Here is a 22,522-nt window from a genome sequence, read left to right as displayed (position 1 = left end):
AGCACATATCGTCGATAATAGGCGATTGTTTCCGAGCGTGCGTTAAGCGTCACTAATCTCTATACCTCCACTAGAGAAAAAGAGACAACATAAATCCACTCAGTTACTGAACAAGATCCATCGGTCGTTTAGGCCATCACACTCGTCCTCACCTGTTTGGTACTTACCTGTGAAAATCCACATACCATTAAGTCAAGTCCACTTCAAATTATGGAAACACACGGAACCAGACCGTTTTCAGACTATTGGGATTTTTAATGTAGGTATTTCAATAGATTGTGTGTTGTAACTCGAATTGCGGAGATCTAACTGGCTAACTTTATCAAAAATGACGCGGGTAATTCGGCACTGATGTCACCTTTTCAACATTCAAATAATATTACATAATATTCGTTAGATGGGGACCAAATGTTTCGGATTGATTTCGGACTATGTTATCATTAATTTAACGCCTGGCTTCTAATATTATACAATTAATTTATTCAAATAAAAACTAATATAAATTTACAAATAGAATTTTCAACGCCGTTACATAAGAATATGACTGTTATCATTGCTCACGGAAAAAAGCCCAATCAGTAGCGTGTTGTAAGTAGAAAATGGAGCAAAAATAGAATGTCAGAAACAGAGTAAAAAATAATGCGAGCAAAAAACATACAGTACGAACAAAGTGTCTACAGTTTTTAGCTTCGATTTCTTTTGACAGTTATAAATACGGATTTCGACTGTTTCCTGTGCTGTGCTGAACTAGCAGCAGTATTTTTGTCGTTCAAACTTAAAGCTTTTAGATCGTAACAAAACAATGTGATCCGGCCTATATCCTACTAGACATTTATTTACACAATGACATACCACCCAAGTGAACGCAAGTACCTAGTAGTAGTAGCAGTTTGAAGGTAGGTACGTGGAGACGACTCACGTTTCAGTTGCATGGGAATCACATCGACGATGAGGGACCACCTAACTGCTCTTCTGGATTCAATTTAGAATCGCATGTTAGCCCTAATCCAGTCTACATCAACAGGAAATCCTCCAGATCGGAGGTCGTGCTCCACGAAGACGCGTCCTCGTCGTCGTTATTGTTTGCCCCACCGTCCTCCTCGCCGTCGCCGTCTTCATCCCCATCGCCGTCGTCGTCGTTGTCATCCATGTCCTCATCGTCATCGTCCTCACTGGACGAAGAAGAACCTGGTTGGAAAATATCATCATCATCGAGTACATTGATACGCATTCCCCGTCTCCGCCGACGACGCTGACCACCGTTTTCTCCGCGAGCGCCGTGGAATACTGGAATAGGCAGAATGAGGGGGAATTTTGTGCACCGATAACGAAAGCAAGCCCAAGCATACGCATTTTAAGCAGTTCACGTTCATTCGCACGCACGCTTCCTTCTACATACCATTAATGACGAACTACATTTTAATCGTTATGTGCGTGACGGGGTACCTCCCATTTGAATAATGCGGTGAATCCTCACGCACATAAGGATTAAATGCAATTAACCGGGAAACGTCTATGCTATTTTTACTTAGACTTATATTAACCATGCAATTCAGCACCTTTAACCCGCCTTCAAACGTCGAAGTATCTTAAAAACGCCAAAATAGCCCCAAAAAAAATCTGAGGACCAAAAAAATTCCAAATAATACCTAATGAAACATAACGCAAAAATAAGAAACAATACTAGAAAAACCAAAACGGCTTTTAAAATGCCAAAAATATCCTAAACCAAAGTGATCTCTAAAGCTTCTAAATCCTTTAAAAAACTAAGCAATCCATGATTTTTGGGCATCATTAGGGTGATTCCTTGTAGAGTCCACAAATGACCGCCACGAAGGCTGTAAATGCACTACCACTTCGAATTTTCAATTACACAAATCTCAGAAAATAGTGCTTCATTCACCTGAAATTGCTACTTTGTGTATGTTGCAGTGCAGCGAACGTGGAGTAACAGTTTCATTGTGGTACGTGTCCTGGAAGCTGATAGTTGTGCACTTGAAGTTTCGAAGTGATTACTAGAATAAGGATCTCACAGCGAAACACCTTAAAATCAACTGCTGAAATCGAAAAACGTCAAGACTAGTTTTAAAAAACGTTTATTTTCGATAATCTGTATTGCGCATTTTGCACCAAAGTAGAATTCTGCGTTTAAAATAATTCCTTAGATTTTTTATGGGATAGTTTTTTACAAACCGAAAGTAGCCATCTTGATCCAAAAAGGTGTCAATAATCGATTTCCATCCTCTACACGACGTTCCCGTTTCGAAAATAGCCATATTGTAGGGTATTCGACAGTTTTTCACAAACAGGAGGTCGCCATCTTGGATTCCAAAATGGCCTGGACTCCGGTTTTCGGTTTCTACACGAAGTCATTGTTTCAAAAATACCCATATTCAATTTCAATGGAATTGGAATGGAAATTTAAGGTAATTTTGAGAAGTATTTCAAGAGAATTGTAAGGAAGCTGAATTTATTAAAGATATAGCGAATTCGTTTATTATTCAGTTCCAACTTGGATCGGTATCAAGATTGGGCATGCTTGTTTTCTGACTAACGTATGTTTTTATAACCTGGCTCAGGTTGAGGTTCGCACTGATAAAAAGTTCGGTTTCACAGTGACCTTTGAGCGGTCTGTTTGACCCAAGGGGGAGCCCGAGCAAAGTCCAGCATCAAAATGACAGCAAGTTGAAATCAAGTTTTGATATCAACATCAAACTGAAATCATAATTTGATGTCAGTTTACGCAATTGACAAATTTGATACCTAATTTTGTTTTCATTTTGCTGTACATTTGCTCTTCAAAAATATTGTTGTTGTGTGGGTTTGTTTTCATTGCCTTAGCATAACATCAAATTGAATACTTGTTTTGTTACCAACAGGTAAACTGCCTATTATCCCATAGCAGTCCCAAATGGAAAAAAAGTGGGCATTGAGAAAATGGCAGTCGAAGTTACGAAGTGCAATTTCCATGCAAATAGGGGGAGGAGGGGCATAGTGAGCATCCTGCAATTTGGCTCTGGATCTCCAGCTGCATGAAACAAATCAACTGGTAGTAGGTTCAATATCATTATGATATTGATCCTACCACCAATAAATTTGTTCCGAACGGCCGGAAGTCCAAGCTGGTGCACGGGATGCTCACTATGCCCCACCTGTTCACTATGCCCCTCTTACCCCTACTTGATAAATAATAGTAAATTAATTGATAATTTTTTCAAGTTAAAATCTGTTGCAATGAAGCTTGCATGTATTGTTATATCAGCGAAAAATATGGCTATTCAAAAAGCAGATCTTTGAGCGATTGAATTTCAGGATGGGACTGATATGCGATTATTTTGCTTGATGGGACAAACTGACCTGATGTTGTTTTCACATTTTTCATGATCAAAGTCCATAGTGTTATCACGTAATATGAAAGCAGATGCCAATTGATAGTGGATAGCGTTGTTATCTCAAAATTGACGAAAATCCATATGGGACTGATATGCGATTATAGGCAGTAAAATGGATATCAAATTTAGTTTTCATTTTGCTCTCACTGATAGCAGAAATAGTTTTCAATGTGATGTCACAGGAAGATTTGTTTGCTCTCAATTTTGATATTTTAACCGTTGAAACGACCAAAACGACAGCAACCTGAGTAATCATTATCAGCGAAATCACAACATCAAATTTAGATTTCAATTTGATCTCAAACTTTGCTCGGGGTGGTTGTCAAATACCAACAATCGTCACCTACCTCGCATAACTGGTTCCAAACGTAAACAAGCCATAAGAAACCTATAGGGTTTCTTAACGTTTGGAACCAATTTCATACAAGAATGATCAGTAGGCTGATTTGACAGCACATCCCACCCCAGCTTTGACCGTTGTTTACTAATATAAACAAACTGAAATTAATGTTCATTACTTGTTCAGACTGCTACCAAAACGTCTTTTAGTTCACTCACAAGTGGTTATAGGTAGAGAACTGGCCAACTGAATCAAGAAGATCAAGTTATTCAAGCTCATCGAGAAATCGTGATCCCGAGAGATACAGTCCATGGAAACGGCAGTAGAAGCGGACCGAATGGCGATGATGACGTGTGGGTTGTTGGAATTGTACGTGCCTTTGAAAACCCTTTGAATCTTTCGACTGCGGAGACGTTACGAGCACGTCAGAACTTTAAATCATCTTTAATACGCGAAGGTACCTGGTGTGCACTGCCATATCAGTTAGATATTACCGGAGGAGTGGATGGAAGGTGTCGTATGCCCTATCTACAAAAAGGGCGACAAGTTGGATTGCTGCAACTACCGCGCGATCACACTGCGGAGCGCCGCCTACAAGGTATTCTCCCAAATTCTATACCAGGCGGGATTCATGGGTGCCCGCGCTACCACGGATCATTCTGCGATTCGGCAGGTTCTGTAGAAATGCCGCGAATACAACGTGCACATCATTTGTTCATCGATTTCAAATCCGCATACGACACAATCGATCGAGATCAGCTATTGCAGATCATGCACGAGTACGGATTTCCGGATAAACTGACGCGATTGGTCAAGGCGACGATGGATCAAGTGATGTGCGTTGTTCGAGTATCGGGGACACTCTCGAGTCCCTTTGAATCTCGAAGGACTTTCGTGTCTGCTATTCAACATCGCGTTAGAAGGTGTGATCAGAAGAGCTGAGATAGACACGAGTGGCACGATCTTCAGGAAGTCCATCCAGCTTCTTGGCTTCGCCGATGACATTGACATTACGGCACGGAACTTTGTGACGATGGTGGAAACGTACATCAGACTGAAGGCAGAAGCTAGGCGGATTGGACTTGCCATCAACGCATCAAAGACAAAATACATGAAAGGAAGAGGTTCTAGGGAAGACAATGTTAGCCTCCCACCCCGAGTTCAGATTGTCGGTGAAGAAAAAGGGGTTGTCGATGAGTTCGTGTGTTTTGCCTGTGGTGACCGCCGAAAATGATACCAGCAGAGAAATTCAGACGCATTATGGCAGGGAATCGTGCCTACTTTGGACTCCGGAGGACGCTCCGGTCGAATAAAATTCGCCGCCGCACGAAGTTGACTGTCTACAAGACGCTGATTAGACCGGTGGTCCTCTACGGCCACGAAACCTGGACTATGCTCGTGGAGGACCAACGCGCCCTTGGTGTTTTCGAACGGAAGGTGTTGCATACCATCTACGTTGGAGTGCAGTTGGATGACGGAACATGGAGGAGGCGAATGAACCACGAATTGCACGATACCATCCATCGTCCACATTGCAAAAATTGAGCGACTACGGTGGGCTGGACACGTCGTAAGAATGCCGCACGAAGACCCAGTGAAAATGGTTCTAGAAAGCGACCCAACAGGAACAAGAAGAAGTGGCGCGCAGCGGGCAAGGTGGATCGACCAAGTAGAAGGCGACCTGCGGACCCTTCGCAGACTACGAAGCTGGCGAAGTGTGGCCATGGATCGAGTAGAGTGGAGACGACTTCTTCGGACAGCAGAGGACAACAAGACCTTAGCCTGATTGGTAAGGTAAGTTACTTGATGGGACAAACTGACTTGATGATGTTTTCACATTTTTCACTATCAAAGTACGAAATTTTATCACGTAATATGAAAGTAGATGCCAAACTGATATGCGATTATAGGTAGTGCAGTAAAGCATGCAGAAGGTCAAGCAGTTGATCCAGCGGTCAGTGAGCATAGAGAAGACTAATTACAGTTTGGTAAGGAACGTTGAAACTGCACAAGATGCAAGGGAAAAGCTCCAGAAGGTATTCCAGGACAATGGTTTTGATTCATCGGTGCGGATTACTGGACAAATTAACGTCGGTGAAGTTGAAGGAAATTGGTTCCGTTGAAGATTACGTCGACGAAATCTGAGCTAAATTTGAGGTAAATGACCAGTGGCTTGCATCATTGCTGTTAAAAAGTTTACCGGAGTATGATCATGGGATGGCATGCTTCGGGGATCGAGTTAACGGCAGATTTAGTGAAGGCGACGATACTTCAAGATTTGAAGTGGCCATTAAACAATTGCGGATTGGTAGGTGGGCTGTGCACGCAGCAAAAATCGAGGCATTCAACAAAGTGATAAGAAGAACGGTTGCTGTTCAAACTGTAAGAAGCCTGGTCACTATGCCGTAAATTGTCCTTAGAAGCTATTAAGATGAAAGATAAGGTCATATGTGCAATGTTGGCAGTGGGAAGCGACGAGGAAGAAGAATGGTACTTCGATTCAGTTTCCACACGACAACCCCTCTTCAAATTTGTATGGTTATTTTACTTAACGACGTGTTCAGGATATCATCCAAACCATTTGTGGAATAGCTCAATCATTTGGTAAAAAGGTACGAAGTAAATTTCAAGAAGCAAGAAAATTTGGTGCATTCAACCGAAACGACCAATTATCGGTCCATTAAGTCGTTTGCTAAGGCGATCGTGAAGATCTGGCTACGAATTTGTTGTTCATTAGCAACATCTGCAAGAAAGGACTAAGGGCTATTTTCTTCGCCAAGAAATGCGAAGTTTTTAACGAAGATAATGATAGAGCCACACTAGGCTGTCGTTTGACGCTCCAAGGTATAGCTCCTCCCAACAAATCGAAGAGAAATTCTTACGACACTGATAGGGAATATTGATAATAGTTCAAAGGGAATCTAATTCTTAATATACACACTTATAAATAACTAATTTTACACGTGACGGCATCCATCTTTGGCATAAAGGATTAGACGGACAGGTCATGCTTCGACATTGAAAAGTTCGTTACTCGACGAAAAGTACGTTTGACTTAAGCTGGATTTCAAGTCAAAATTCAAGCTCGTATATGTCAGTCTCAGAGCACCTAAATTTACATAATTTTTATTAAGTGTGTAGCTCAAACAATTATTTGCAGAATTTCAAGCTAGTTTGAAGATAGTTTCAAGAGAATTCCTAAAAAAATTACGGGCATTTCAATGAATTTCCGGGAGAGTTTGGCAGGCACTTTTAAGCATATTTCCACAGAAACTCTGAGTAGTCTAGAATTTTTTTTTTTTTTTTTGAAACTCTGAGAGAGTGGAAGGAATTTTCAATGGAATTGTAAGAAGAATTTCAAGAGAATTCCAAGAAAACACAAAGAGATCCTCTCTAGGGCATTTTGAGCAGAATTTCATGGACAATCTGAGAATAATTCTCATTGAATTCTGAGATGATATCGAAGTAAATTTTCGTACAGTACTATTCTTGTTCCTTTGGTCAACCAAACGCTCAGCGTTGTCGAAGCCACTACATATACGATTTCTAGAGCAGCATCTAAACTTAAGGCTTCTCGCGTAATATTTGAAAAGGACCTATCCTCATTGATCGATTCTCTTCATCAACTTTCTCTTTGATTTACCACGACAACATAAACGAATTTCTCGCTAAGCTCGCAGCACAGTTCGACAGACGATGATGTTAGCTTGCGCCTGAAACAACATACTCAATAGGAAATTCATTTGCAGCCGGGTTATTCGCGAAAGAGAAAATCGATGAAGAGAATCGATCAACAATGATTGGCGCTTTTCTCGTGTTGCGAGACTTCAGCTCAGGCTGGACCCGATGGTGTTCCGTCGATTATTCTTGAAAAGAACATCACTTGTCTTTTAGATCCACTGCGTCGCATATTCCAGCTCTCTCTTTCCAGCGGCATCTTTGCGTCTTGCTGGAAGACTGCGGATATGTTTCCTGTCCATAAAAGGGAAGCTGAGTGCTGCATCAAAACTTTTTGAATTGGTTGTCATAAGAGTCCCTAAATGCGCATTGCAAGCAATATCTAAGTATAGATCAACACGGATTCATAACCAAACCGAACCTGCTGTGCCTAACGTCTTCATCACAGTTTGATTGCTCAGACCCAAACGGACGTTATCTATCGACACAGATCTTACGGCAGCCTTTTATAAGCTGAACCACGAAATTGCGATCGCTAAGCTTGATAGGCAAGCTTCTGCGCAAAGTCCGGTATACCTCAGGGTAGCCATCTGGGACCTTTAGTATTTCTTCTTTACTTCGACGACGTTCACCATGTTATCACAGGGCCACGATTATCGTTTGCAGATGATCTGAAAGTTTTTCTGCGCATCCGCTCACACGCCGATTGTCGTTCTCTCCAAAATCAGATTGACATCTTTGCTGACTGGTGTAGTCTAAACCGACCGGTAGTCAACCCAGATCAGTGTTAATTTCTCACGCAAGAAACAACCGATTATCTTCAACTACGGCACCCGTTCAATGGTGCATTGCGTGAAAGACTTAGGTGTTTTTTTTTTTTGGACGCAAAACTGACATACACCATATATCGTATTTCATCGACAGAGCGTCCAGAACTCTCGGCTTTGTCTTCAAGAATACTAAGAACTTCACAGACATTTACTTCTTGAAATCGCCCATGTTCGATGTACGTTGGAATACTACTCTGGAGACCGAACTACAATAATGGGGTCGAGCGAATTGAATCTGTGCAACGACGTTTTCTTCGCTTCGCGCTCCGTAAGCTGCCTTGGAGATACCCACTTCGTCTTCCAAGCTACGAGAATCGCGGCCAATTCTGGATAGAGCTGAAATTAGGGCCTAACAGCTTATTTACAACATCTTGATGGTTTCTAGAAATACAAGGTTCACCCACGCAAACCAACATCCTCATCGGATAGGGAAAGACTTTCCCTATCCTATGGTTATGTTGCTTTGCGTGGGCGTGCCTTTAATTCCTAGAAATCATCGATAGAAGTCATTGTTTACAAAAGCTGTTACGCCCTAATTCCAGCGTTATTTAGAATTGGCCGCGATTCTCGTAGCTTGGAAGACGAAGTGGTATCTCCAAGGCAGCTTACGGAGCGCGAAGCGAAGAAAACTTCGTTGCACAGATTCAATTCGCTCAGCCCCATTATTGTAGTTCGGACTCCAGACTGCAGAGCAGTATTCCAACGTAGATCGTACGAGAGAGCAATAGAGCGATTTCAAGCAGTAAATGTCTGTGAAGTTCTTAGTAATCTTGAGGACAAAGCCAAGCATTCTGGACGCTTTGTCGACGACATACGATGTATGGTGTAAGTATGTCAGCTTTGAGTCTAGAAAAACGCCTAAGTCTTTCACGCAATGCACCCGTTCGATAGTCGTGCCTAGTAGTTTGTAGTTGAAGATAGTCGGTTGTTTCTTGCGTGAGAAAGTAATGATTGTACACTTAGCTGGGTTGACCACCAGTCGGTTTAGACTACACCAGTACCGATATGCCCATAGACCATTACTTCATCTCCTCGGATAGTCTCAGTTCGATTGAGGCTATTCGGTCGATGAAACAAGGTAGGCACTCATCTTATTTCCTTTCAAAGGTAAGGGAGCAGATGAGTTTACTGGTCGAAAGATCATATATGATTACGTTTGTATGGGTCCCCTCACATTGCTCAATCCCAGGCAATGAGAAGGCAGACTCTCTCGCAAAGGTGGGCGCACAACTAGGCGAGATGTATGATAGAAGAATTTCACATGATGAATTTTTCCCATTAGTACGTCAGAGTTCTCTTTTAAGTTGGCAAAACGATTGGACAAGTAATTCTCTTGGGCGGTGGTTACATTCCATTATTCCAAATGTTTCATCGAGAGCGTGGTTCAAAGGTCTGGATGTAAGTCGGGATTCATTCGAGTGATGTCAAGACTTATGTCCAACCACTACTCGCTAGACGCACATCTCTATAGAATAAACCTCGTTGACAGCAATATATGTAGGTGCAGAACCGGTTATGATGACATCGATCACGCAGTTTGGTATTGCCCGGGTAATGACGCCTCCAGAGCACGACTATTGGATACCCTAGTGGCCCGAGGTAGACAACCCTTCCGTGAAGTAAGAGATGTATTGGGAACAAGTGATCTTCCCTATATGCAAGCGATCTACGAATTCCTTTGTTTGTCTGATGTTACCTAGCTCCTTCCAATCGAAATTGTTACCCATAAACCTCGAGCCCGCCACGAGTAATTGGTACCCAATACTAACCTAGAACTACTGCTATTTAAAATGTAAATTCAAACATTACTGATTTTGGGTCCGCAAAGTGTCACACACGACTGAGCCTAGTAAATAAACGAACTAGTAAAAAAAATTCTGATTTTAGAGAGAACGTCAGTCGGCGAGTGAGCGGATGCGCAGAAAAACTTTCAGATCGTCTGCAAACGATAATCGTGGCCCTGTTACCAGAATATTCGTGAAGTTTGCCGACCTTCTCTACAGATCCTAGATTTTTCTCTGAAGTTCTTAGATTTTTTCTGTAATTTACTGATCTTTTCTAAAGATCTCGGAATCTTTCTTAAATTAGCTTATTTTCTCAGAAGTTCTCAGAATTTTCTGAAATTTGCTGATTTTCTCTAAAGTTCTCAGAATTTGCTGAGTTGCTGTGAAGTTCTCAAAATTTTCCTGAAGTTTCTAGAATTTTCCTGAAGTTTACTGATTTTCTCAGAAGTTATCACAATATTTCTGAAGTTTTCTGATCTTCTCTAACGATCTCAGAATTTTCCTGAAGTTTGCTGATTTGCTCTGAAGTTCTTAGAATATTCGTGAAGTTTACCGATTTTCTCTAAAGTTCTTAGATTTTCCAGAAGTTTGCTGATCCTCTCTAATAATCTCGGAATATTTCTTAAGTTAGCTGATTTTCTCAGAAGTTCTCAGAATTTGCTGAATTTTGCAGATTTTCTCTAAAATTCTCAGAATTTTCTTGAAGTTTATTAATCTTCTAAGTTCTAAGAAATTTTCGTGATATTTGCTGATTTCTCTTAAGTTCTCAGAATTTTCCTGAAGTTCGCTGATTTTCTCTGAGGTTCTCAAAATGTTCGTGAATCATGTTGAACTTCTCTGAAGTTCTTTAAATTTTCATGAAATTTTCTGATGCTTTCTAAGGTTCTCAGAATTTTCTTAAGTTCGCTAATTTTCTCTGAAGTTCTCAGAATTAGTTGAAGTTTGTTGATCTTCTTTGAAGTTCTTAGAATTTTCGTGAAACTTACTGATCTCTGTGAAGTTCTCAGACTTTTCCTGTAGTTCGCTGATTTTCTCAGAAGTTATCAGAATGTTCCTGAAGTTATCTGATCTTCTTTTAAGCTCTCATAATGTTCCTGAAGTTTGCTGATTTTCTCTGAAGTTCTAAGAATTATCCTGAAGCTCACTGAAGTTATTAAAATATTCCTGAAGCTTACTGTTCTTCTCTTAAGTTGTCAGATTTTTCCAGAAGTTTGCTGATCTTCTCTGAAGTTCTTGGAATTTTCCTGAAATATGCTGATCGTTTCTAAAGTTCTCGAAATATTTCTTAAGTTAGCTGATTTTCTCAGAAGTTCTCAGAATTTTCTTCAAATTTGCTGATTTTCTCTAAGGTTCTCAGAATTTCCCTGAAGTTTGATGAACCTCTCTGAAGTTTCTAGAATTATCCTGAAGTTTTCTGATCTTCTCTAAAATTCTTAGATTTTTCCAGAAGTTTGCTGATCAGTCTTCCGAGAAACACGCGCACATTCGCACCCGATGTAAAAACATAACGTTTTTGTTGAACACGTACACACTCTTCCTTGTGTTGTTATGTTTATTTCAAACATGCTGTTCAATACACACGCATGAACGTTTTGTTGAAACCACGTGTTCTTTTTCATATATGCAAACACGGTGTTTGAACACGATGTTTGTTTTCTTCGGATTGCTTTTATTGGACGGATTACCGTGCCGGACCATTTTCTTCGTTGTTCATAATGATTGTGAACTCAAGTGTTAAGAAAGTATCAACATATTATGAGATATTTTCAAAATTCCATTTACTTACAGCTCTAATGCACGGGAAGTAATATTTAAAGTGGTAACAATTCAAAAAATATTGTTGAAACATAAACAAAAATAATTTGATGCGCAGAAGTAGACACCGTGTGGAATTTGGTGCTAACACGGTAATCTTTCCTCCTCTTGTGTCGTGTTAGAGATAGGCGTATATGTCAATGTTTTCATCTGGAAATCTTCTTCCATGGACCTTTCCGACGTTTATAACACGCACACCATGTTCAAGTACAAAGTTTGTTATCCTCACTTTCGCTACAGCCAAACATGATGGTTTGTTATTGTTATCCTCACTTTCGGACTATCAATTCTCGTGCGCGTAGAATGGACTATGGTAGAATACTTTCCTGATTAAAACATATCACTGACACAATCGCACTAAGGCTGTGAACCATTTGCCGAGTTAAATTTAACTCGTAGTTAAAAGTGACATTTCGAAAGTTATTTCTTATGTTCGAAAATCCCCGTGCTGTCGATCGACCGGTTTTCGAGCCACGGTCGTCAAAATTTAACTTCTTGTCTGTCAGAAATAACCACGCTTGGATAGCAGGGTTAATCGATAACTTTCCATCTGTCAAATTTTAACCAAAAGTTAAAATAATCCACCAAATGGTTCAGAGCCTAAGTCTTTAGCTTTATCTATTATTTCTCGCGTAACATTTGAAAAGGGCCTATCCGCGTTGATCAATTCTCTTCATCGATCTTTTTGGTTTACTACAGCAACATAAACGAATTTCTCGCTAAGCTCACAGCATAGTTCGACAGATGATAATGTTAGCTTGCGCGTGAAACAACACACTCAATTGGAAATTCATTTGCAGTCGGGTTATTCGCGAAAGAGAAAATCGATGAAGAGAATCGATCAACAATGATGGGCCCTTTTCTCGTGTTGTGTGAGATTTGTTATTTACAGGCACTGGGAGTATGATGAAAAATACTGTAAATTGGAAAGTAGGAAAAGATCGCTCATTCGCATTGACATTACACTTGATCATCGCTTTACTTAACTACTTTTTCTTTAGTGAATGCTGCACTTTTGTTGTTTGAGACGTTGAAAACACTATGTTCAAACATCATGTACAAACATAGGACGCGCCCATGTGTGATACATGTTCGAACATAAGGTTCAAAAGATTATGTGTGAGTGCAAACATGAAAAGCAGCAACACAGCGAAAACACGTTCATCTCGAACACTACGTTGTATGTTCAATACCGAAGACTGTTGCTGATCTTCACTGAAATTCTAAGAATTTTCCTGAAATTTGCTGATCTCGGAATATTTCTTAAGTTAGCTGATTTTCTCAGAAGTTCTCAGAATGTTCTGAAGTTTGCAGATTTTCTCTAGAATTCTCAGAATTTTCCTGAAGTTTGTTAATCTTCTTTGAAGTTTTAAGAAACTTTCGTGAAATTTGCTGATTTCTCTTAAGTTTTTAAAGTTTTCCTGAATCTTGTTGATCTTCTCTGTAGTTCTTTAAATTTTCCTGAAATTTTCCTGAAATTTTCTGATTCTTTCTTAAGTTCTCAGAATATTTCTTAAGTTCGTTGATTTCCTCTGAAGTTATCAGAAAATTTCTGAAGTTCACCGAAATTTCCTGAAGTATTTATGATTTTCTCTGAAGTTCTCAGAATTTACGTAAAGTTTGTTGATCTTATTCGAAGTTTTCAGAATTTTTGTGAAATTTGCTGATCCTTCTCTTAGCTATCAGAATATTCCTAAAGTTTTCTGATCTACATTTTTTCTAGAAATTTCTTAGAATTTTCCTGAAATTTACTGATCCTTTCAAAAGTTCTCAGAATATTTCTTAAGTTCGCTGATTTTCTCAGAAGTTCTCAGATTTTTCCGAAAGTTTGCTGATTTTCTCAGAAGTTCTCAGAATATTCGTGAAGTTTGATGATCTTCTTTGAAGTTCGAAGAATTTACGTGAAATTGGAGATATTTCTTAAGTTGTCATAAGCTCATTTTCCTGAAGTTCGCTGATTGATGATTTGATTTTCTCTGAAGTTGTGATAATTTTCCTGAAGTTCGCTGATTTTCTCTGAAGTTATCAGAATTTTCATGTTTTTTATCTTCCTCCTTCTTCTTCTTCTTCTTCTTCTTCTTCTTCTTCTTCTTCTTCTTCTTTTTCGCATTTCAAGCTTATTGCATATCGCATATTAGCTTATTGCGTGCTCTCAACTTAATGTTCTAGATGCACTTCCACAGTTATTAATTGAGAGCTTTCGATGCCTGTACCATTTTTGCATTGATATGATTGTGTGGCAAGTCCAATCGTACTCTATGCCCTGGGAAGTCGAGAAATTGTCCAACTCGAAAAATTCCTAGACCGGACCGGGAATTGAACCCAGTCACCTCCAGCATGGTCTAGCTTTGTAGGTGTTGGTGCGCCTTTAACGACTGAGCTAAGGGAAGCCCCTTCCTCGAAGTTTTAAGAATTTTCGTGAAATATGCTGATCTTCTCTGAAGTTCGCTGTTTTCAGAAGTTCTCAAAATGTTCCTGAAGTTTGCTGATTTTGTCTAATTTTCTCAGAATTTTCGTTAAGTTTTTTGATCTTTTGTAATTTGCTGAATTTCTCTGAAGTTCTCAGAATTTTCCTGAAGTTTGTTGATCTTTTCTGAAGATTTGCTAATCTTTCTAAAGTTTTCAGAATTTGCCTGAAGTGCTCATTTTCTCTGAAGTTCGCTCATTTTCTCAGAATATTCCTGAAGTTTTCTGATCTTCTCTGAAGTTCTCAAATTTTTCTGGGAGATCCTGATCGCCTCGGAAGTTCTTAGATTTTTCCTGAAATCTGCTGATCCTTTCTAAAGTTCTCGGAATATTTCTTAAGTTCACAGATTTTCTTTGAGTTATCAGAAAACTTTCGAAGTTTACTGAAATTCTCCGAAGTATTCCTGAAATTTTCTCATCTTCTCAGAATTTTCCTGAAGTTTGCTGATTTTCTCTGAAGATTTCTGCTCTTCTCCAAAGTACTAATTTTTTGGAGTTTCGTGATTTTCTCTGAAGTTATCACAATTTTCCTAAAGTTTGCAGATCTTCTCTGAAGAGAACATAGAACTCTTAGAACTTCAGAAACGATCAACAAACGTTTGGAAAATTCTAAGATCTCCCGAAAAGAGCAAACTTTAGGAAAATTCAGAGGATTTTAAATAAGTTCAGCATTCTTCAGTGAAGTTCAGCGATCCTCATGGACTTTCAACGAGCTTTAGAGAAGTTGAGCAAACTTCAGGAAAATTATGCAAACTTTGGATATGTTCACCGATGTTCAGATAAATACGGGGCAACCATCATGGTCTGTCCAAAAATAAAACCACCCGGCATCGATTCCTTACACCTTTTTTCTTACAGGAAACATGTGTTTCCTATAACGATATTAGCGGCAGTTTAAGTTAGAGAATGTTAATCCTTTTGGTTTCAGAAATCCCTACCGTGCGCTGCGTCGAATTTTAAGGATCGCTTCAATTTAAAAACAAATGATCAAACTGACGGTTATCAGAAAATAAGCAGACCCAATCTTGATACCTGATCCAGGTTGGATCTGAATAATAAACGAATTCGCTATTGGCATGTTTAGCAGTCCTTGTGGGTCACTAAAACAATTCACGTGAAAATTGTTGGAAATTCCTTTTGTTAAACCAGTCGATAGCCCGTGAGTCTTTCCTCCATATTCTCGTTTTCGTCCGAGCCATATTTTTCATTCATACACCGATAATATGGGTACCTATTTATCTTCCAAAATATACGTCTTCGAATTAAATTTTGATTCAAATAACACAAAGCAACCGAATCATGCAAACTATAAAGATAATTTATTATCTTTCTTCCTTCTTCCCTACGATATCCGCCATAACAACAATCAATAGTGTTCAAGTAATAAGGGAGGAGATCTTAAATATCCGCCCAGGAAATTTTGAAAGAACCGACCTACGAAGAGAAGAACACGTTTTGTCATATTTGCTTACCACCGAACTACCCGCCGCACCGTCAACAGACTACTCGCGGTGTCCCCACAAACCCCTACATATTCCACATACACATGCACAACCTCACGCTCAACCTCATTCATTCATGAATGATCGATTACGACTACTTACCGACGGATTCCGTTTCCGACATCGAGTTATCTTCGGAATTCTCCATCTCTTCTTCCTCCTCCTCGGCGTCGTCTTCGGTGTTCTTCTTCCGTCCTACGCTGTAGATGCGCACCACGGATTCCTGTACCGAATTGTAGCCGCCCTGATTTTCTACGATCGCAATCTGACAACCGTACTGGTTGATGGCCAAATCGTAGATGTTCCGCTTGACGTCCACCGTGGAAATGCTACTGTAATCGTACGCATCCAATACCCTAAAGCTAGACTCGAAGCACACATTGTCGGCGCTCGGTTCCGTCTCCACCTCCGGACAGATACCGTATATCACATTCTGCGTGGAAAATTTCACGTGGCACTGATCCAGTGCTGGGACCGTTCGCAACAGGTGGAATGTCCGTAGGTCCCACACTTCGGTGTTGGAAACGATTTCCAACCCATTCGGATGGAACACACCGGAGATGGTTTGGTTTAGCTTGTCGAACTTGTGAATCTCCTTGCCGGACGAGACGTCCCACAGCACTCCATCCGAAAGGATCAGCTCATCCGATGGGCAGAATGTGGCACGATTTTTAGTGTACTGGTTGTAGATACTCGGTACCAGCGAGAGGACTTTCTGACCCGTGTTGATATCGTAGATGGTGGCAGTCTGCAGGGATAAACAAAAACGGTTAGAATTGAACCAGCCCTTCGGAAGCACGCTCCGAACTTACCTCTCCGGTGGTTGCCAGAACCTTGTCCTGTTTTAAGTTCGGGAATTCCACGTACTCTTCCTCTTCCCAGGTGAGCTTCTGTGTAAAGCGACTGTTTTCGATGTTCCACAGCGCCGACATTGGCGATCGCCACGCGCACGAAGTCAACAGCAACTGGCCGTCCTTGCTGCAGATGATGGAATTGACGTACGACTCGTGGCAAGAGTAGCTGAACTCTTCGTTGCTATCGCTCAGGTTGAATATTTTGACCTCACCGCTGTGCGAACCGGTTATCAGTTTAGTGGCGCAGGGCTGAAACGTGGAAATCGGAAGGAATTGAACCGATCGGTAAGATTTGATTTTTTACATTGATAATGGCATCTGGCAGTAAAATGAAGGGGCATCCGGTGAAATCCTGTCTGAAATATTTTAAGGAAACATTCTACCATGGTGCAACTTACCGTAAAATCACAACACGTAAAGAAGAACTCCGAATCCTGCGGTCGCAGCACCCGCGAGGCGGAAAAGTTCGAGTGAACCAACCTCCGGTCGAAGCGGCGCGAGGAGTAGCCGGCATGCCGTTTGAAAAACCTAGTCGCAAAGTTTATACTCATTCCGGAGGCCCTGTTGGGCCGCGGATCCGGACACTTGTGCGGTGCGAACAGATCGAACTGCGGACACGTCGACATCGGGTGTTTACACAGAGCATGCTGATTGGTGAGATACTCGGTAATGATCGTGTCCAGCGAGATGGAATTACCGGGTACTTCTGTGGTGGCTGTTTTGGAAGACGTCGAAGCCGGGACTAGGAACGAGGCCGTGTCGGTCGTGGCCGAAAGTTGCTTCTGGAGCGTACGTTGATGACTGCTGGATGATGACGAAAAGGGAGTTCCCTGGACGCCTCCGTGTGAAGTGCTGCCAGCAGCAGCAACTCCCGCACTGACACTACCCGCAGTGGACTTTTTAATCAGCTTAATGGGTGTGAACGGATCCACTGGTGGGGATTCATGGCCGGAACTATGACCGGCACCACCTGCCGTATCTTCCTTCGTTTGTTCACCGCCATTAGGTGGGGCTAAACCATCTATGCTAGCTGCGGCCAATGCTGCTTGAAGATTAGTTTGAGCGATTGAGTGATTGAATGTAGTACCATCAGTCGTCTTACTTCGTATCCGTGAACGCTGAATGATCGTCGCATTGGGTGACCGGAAAGCAAAGGGTGAGTGGTGCAAATTTCTACTTATGCTAGCAACCTGCTGGTGCTGCTGCAGGAGAGCATTAGGAACGGTAATGCCACCTTCCCGCACTAGCGTGGCAGCCGTTTCCGTTAGACCGCGTACGACCAGATGTTGGTGGATAAGCTCCAGCAGTTGCTGCTCGTTGAATTGAATCTTCGTCTGGGCTACCACATTCGCCTTGTGAATGTCGGCCAGTGATGTATCCAGTTGATTGTTGGCCGATTTCGCCTTGCCCGAGACGCGTTCCAGCAATTCCAAGGCGTACTTTTGGAACTGAACGTGCTCGGCTCGTTTCTCCTGGAGGATCGGATCACGCATTAAACCTGCGGGAGAGGAAAATGTTTGTACACTGCCAGACTTAACAAAACCAGTTCCATCCTACTCACTTTGCAATTGCCCGTTGACGAACAACGGAAGCTTTCCGATGATCTGTTGCACGGTTTCGGACCTCGCCAGACCTGCCAACGCCCGGCAGGCCATCCCCCGAATACAGTCCGCATCGGTGATCGGCGTCTTGACGCACATCAACGAAAGCAGCACGATGATGCCATTGTTCGAACGAACACTTTCCCACACCTTTTGCAACAGTTCTTCGGAGTTCTTGTTCGGCATCCGTTTCTTTGCCGATCCGAAGCGTGCCAGCGATCCACTGGGGCGATGCAGCGGAGCGCAAACCGTATGCACCAGGACGGCCAGCGCAGATTTCTGTACTTCCGCATCTGCTACAATTTCACCTTCCGCTGCACCCAGCACGATGTTGATACCCGCGGCGGAACCTTCGTCGGGAAATTCAATCCGCTCGCAAAACACCGCATGTACCCGTGGAATCACGCAGCACACGTTCAGCACATCCAAAGCAGTTCGCACCGTCTCACCACTGCAAAAACTAATAAGTGATAAGTGGGCTTTGTCTAGCATTTGAAACATGATACTCACCGTCCACTGTAGTTCCACTCGTAGGCCAGGGCGATGATTCGCAGCAGCAAATTGATTCCTCCGAGATCCAGAAACTCGTCCACCGCTGACCATCGAGCCTTCATCGGTAGCAGCTCCTGCAGTGTACGTATCTGTTCGCTAATTACCTCCGACGAATTCTTCACCGATTTGAAAACTGGCTGGGCCAACGTCCCCGAGGGACATTGCTGCCGCGTGACCTGATTGTACTTGTAGTACAGATGGTTTTCAAAGTATTTTTTCAATGCGACACAAACGTGACGGACCACCTGCCGTGCTGCACACTCTTCGTCGTCGTTTAGGTGGTACTCATCGGCTGGCATCAAGATCGGTAGCACCGCAATAACGTTGTATAGCTTACGGAGCCCATCTTGTTTATCGAACTCATCCATCATGGTTTTAAATTGGCAACTTAGACCGAAGAACATCGTTGCATGACATCGTCCGGAATCGTGTGTGCATCCCAGAAGCCACAGCGCGTAGGTCACCAGTTCCGTGATGATCTTCTGAGGCATCAAACAGATCCTTTCCATTGCATCTTCGCAGTACGCCAGGTAGTAGAAGGCAATGGACACTCCAGTAGCTGCCAGACTTGGTCGAGGGACTTTCAGCAAACGTTCCAGACCTCCGTTAGCGATGAACTCCAGCGAGAACTTCTTGTGACACAGCAGAGATGCCAGGTATTTCAATGCCTCAAACGCCAAGCACGTATCCTTGGAGTCCAGAGTTTCGATGTAACGGAAAATCAAACTCATGGCATTGTGTTCGAAAACGTGCGGCAAAAATTCCTGATACTCTCCCATCGGCGTGAGATAACGCAGAATCAACATCTGGCTAGTGGCAATCGTAGCCGGATGGATGGGAATCATGTTCCGATGCGCCTGTCGACTCTGACCATCCTGCGTGTGCTGGCTGTTTTCGTTCTGAAAGAGAGTGTTTAAATTCGATACCGAAGAAACCCCATTCGGAGGGATCTCGCTCGTGCTCGGTGGCCCCAAATCAGCGAAAGGCCTCTCCGGACTTCCATCACCCACTTCCCCGTCTACTACTACCGAATCATTCTGACCTTCGAAAGAATTCTTCTGGGAAATCATAGCTGCCTCCCCCTGAAACATTCGTTGAAATGCAGTGCTAGACATTCCCTCACCGGCCTCCGCCAACCGATCACGATTTCTATGAGCCAGCTGAAGCACGTGCAGCCGTCTCAGCATGATCGGCAAGAGGCGAATGTTCTGCTCTCGAAAGCTAACGGCAATTTCCTGTACTTCCATTGCCGCACCCAACAACCCAGTGGCATAGCTTTGCAGCGGTTCTGGACTAGATTCCGCCCATCCGTACAGCCTCGTAATCAGGTGATCGAATTCCGCTTGAAACACTGCCGACGTCTCCAAACCTGGCATAATCACCAAAATCAACCGACATGCTGCAATATTCAACGGTTGCGAACATTGTTGCACATTTTGCCGGGTAAAGAAGTTATCCCGTAGATAATCGTTGACCAATCGAGTCATAAAGTGATCCTTCCGGAAGAGTGTTTTCAACATACGACCCAGTTCACTATTTGGATCGGTTCGCGACGGATGCCGCTCATCGAATGGGTCTGGATCCTTACGCATGTAAACCTCGGTTTCCTCTTCGAAGATCTCCGCTAACCTGTGAAATGGAACACATTTTTACAACACCATAATAATGATTATCCCTCAATAATCCTTACCTCGTAACAATCGGCTCCGGATCGTACCCGGGAATGCTGTGCCGTTCTTCCCATAGTTGGAAAATTCGCGATAAATCCCGACCGCGTAAAATTTCCACCTGATCAGGTGGTGATGCCATTTTCCACTCAGCAGTGCACACGGAAACCTATCGCTTATCAACGGAGCAAAATATTTACCACCGACGGCCACCCCGCTTTGACACAACAACCACACGCACGAAAGCGAACCGAAGCCAGCTGTTGTGCACTCGACGAACACGAAGCAAAATGAACACACTTCCCTAACCTCAACTCCGAATCCTACCTCGACTCGGTTTGCTTTTTCGTCGTGGATTTCGTACCTCCTCGACTCGACTGATGGAAATAATGGAACTACTCCCGTCCGCAGCACTATTTTCCAATGCCGTTTTTGTCACAATCAACACCGTCCGGAAGGAATCTGCTGGCACAATCGCAGCCCCGTCGCGTAAGCTTTCGAATCGCAGTATTTTTACCGAGTATTTGGACCGATTTGCAGGATATTTCGCACGCGAAATCCGCGAATGTTCGAAACGCACGCTCGCTAAAAATGATTGGAAACTCTGTGCTTTCACTTCATCAGACAGACGTGCACCACGAACGTTTTGCGTCGGGACGGACGGAACAGGAATGAACCTGACGGTACGTGAATTCATCGATTTTGGATGAACAGAAGAGCGGTGTAATCGATGTTCAGTGTGCTACCGTGCGAGATAAAGTCCTTTAAGAAAAGTACGGACGTCTGGCAAAAGTAGGTCCACACACCAAATTTCTTAAATCTTGTTCGGTATTTTTTTGCTGGATTTGTTCGGTGAAATATAATTTTTACCGAATATTATTTTTACCAATTTTCCGCAATCATAACTGCTGAATTTCCGTAATTTGCAGAAATTTACCGAAATTTACTGTAAATCAAATTCAAGCATAATTTTTCAAAACGACGTATGTAACCACAAACGAAGTGACAGACGACTAACTGGCGAAGAAATCCATTAAAATAATGTGGTTCACTGTAATAGAATTTTCTTGGAAGCTTGTGCCATCATCCACCAGATGGGTTAGTTTTTCTGTTTTGATTTGAACAAAGTTGATTTTGTGTACAATGATTCTTTGACATTGTGCAAAGAGTGTATCATTTTGTCAGTTTTCAGTTTGAGTAGAGTGAAAGAGATAGAACCAAAACATTCTAATACATTTGGTGAAAATGCTTGTACAATCCAGTAGTAGTGTTGCCATGTGGTACAATCCAGTAGTTGTGGTGTTGTCATGTGGTACACTGAAAAATTGAAATAGCAGGTTAGTCACCAAAGTTTTCGAGCCGCTCCGTCTGTCACTTCGTTTGTGTATGTAACATTGGATAGGAAATTAGAAACATTGGATAGCAATGTTTATATGAGATTATTAAATGCTATTTAAAAGTTAATGCTATTTTTTTTAATCTGTTTGTGCTATTAGATGGATAAAGGGATAGCGTTTAAGAGAATTGTGAAAAATGTCGAGTTTTGCAAACACGGACAAGACTTTTGATAAAACAAAAACATACACCTTTTACTTGTGTACTACTCACATACACCCTGATTGATTCGTCGGTATCACACCTTGATTGTTACATACACCCTGCATGGTTCGTCTATTTGACAGAAGGGTTTTCACATACGTCAAATCAGATACACCGGTTTTTGTTTTGCAGTGAAGATACGTCGGCAGCTCGAAAAGCATTGAGGAATTGTCGGTTGGTTGGTTTATTTACATAACTACCCAGAGTTGTGAAAAAATCGATGTTAAAAGCGGAGATGAGAGGGTCACCGCATAATCTGCCGTCAGATGTTATACGTTTTGTGTTTTTCGTATTAAGAAAGCACTGGTCAGATTGGTATGTGAAGTTCAATATTAAAGTCAAGATTAAAGTGCAATTTTATTAGAATACTTTTGAAATAATAGTCATGTTGCTCCCGGAAATACAAAAACAAACATACAAACTTGACGCATTTGCTGATTGA

The 22,522-nt window shown here is 42.0% G+C and overlaps 1 protein-coding gene across 4 annotated transcripts; it reads right to left on the bottom strand.

Annotated features, from left to right (window-relative positions):
- Window positions 1-457: 457 nt before the first annotated feature.
- On the bottom strand, window positions 458-21,103 carry mahj (LisH and WD40 domain-containing protein mahjong). 4 transcript variants are annotated; one of them, XM_065235699.1, is made up of 7 exons: window positions 20,505-21,103; window positions 18,773-20,443; window positions 18,223-18,722; window positions 17,060-18,159; window positions 16,620-16,910; window positions 15,910-16,555; window positions 458-1,188 (listed from the first exon to the last, which is right to left on the bottom strand). In XM_065235699.1, exons 1-7 carry the CDS (start codon window positions 20,621-20,623, stop codon window positions 1,013-1,015), a joined length of 4,503 nt encoding a protein of 1,500 aa, XP_065091771.1. In that variant the 5' UTR covers window positions 20,624-21,103; the 3' UTR covers window positions 458-1,012. The 4 variants fall into 4 exon arrangements, with proteins under 4 accessions (XP_065091771.1, XP_065091772.1, XP_065091769.1 ...); XM_065235700.1 differs by having other exon boundaries at window positions 18,223-18,713; XM_065235697.1 differs by having other exon boundaries at window positions 458-1,287; window positions 20,505-21,102.
- Between the last annotated feature and the right edge of the window lie 1,419 nt (window positions 21,104-22,522).

The sequence above is a fragment of the Ochlerotatus camptorhynchus genome, unplaced genomic scaffold (assembly GCF_037179485.1).
Source record: "Ochlerotatus camptorhynchus isolate MF236.1 unplaced genomic scaffold, CSIRO-AGI_Acam_v1.1 ptg000503l, whole genome shotgun sequence".
Lineage (NCBI taxonomy): Eukaryota > Metazoa > Arthropoda > Insecta > Diptera > Culicidae > Ochlerotatus > Ochlerotatus camptorhynchus.
This window is presented reverse-complemented; position numbering and strand designations above follow the sequence as displayed.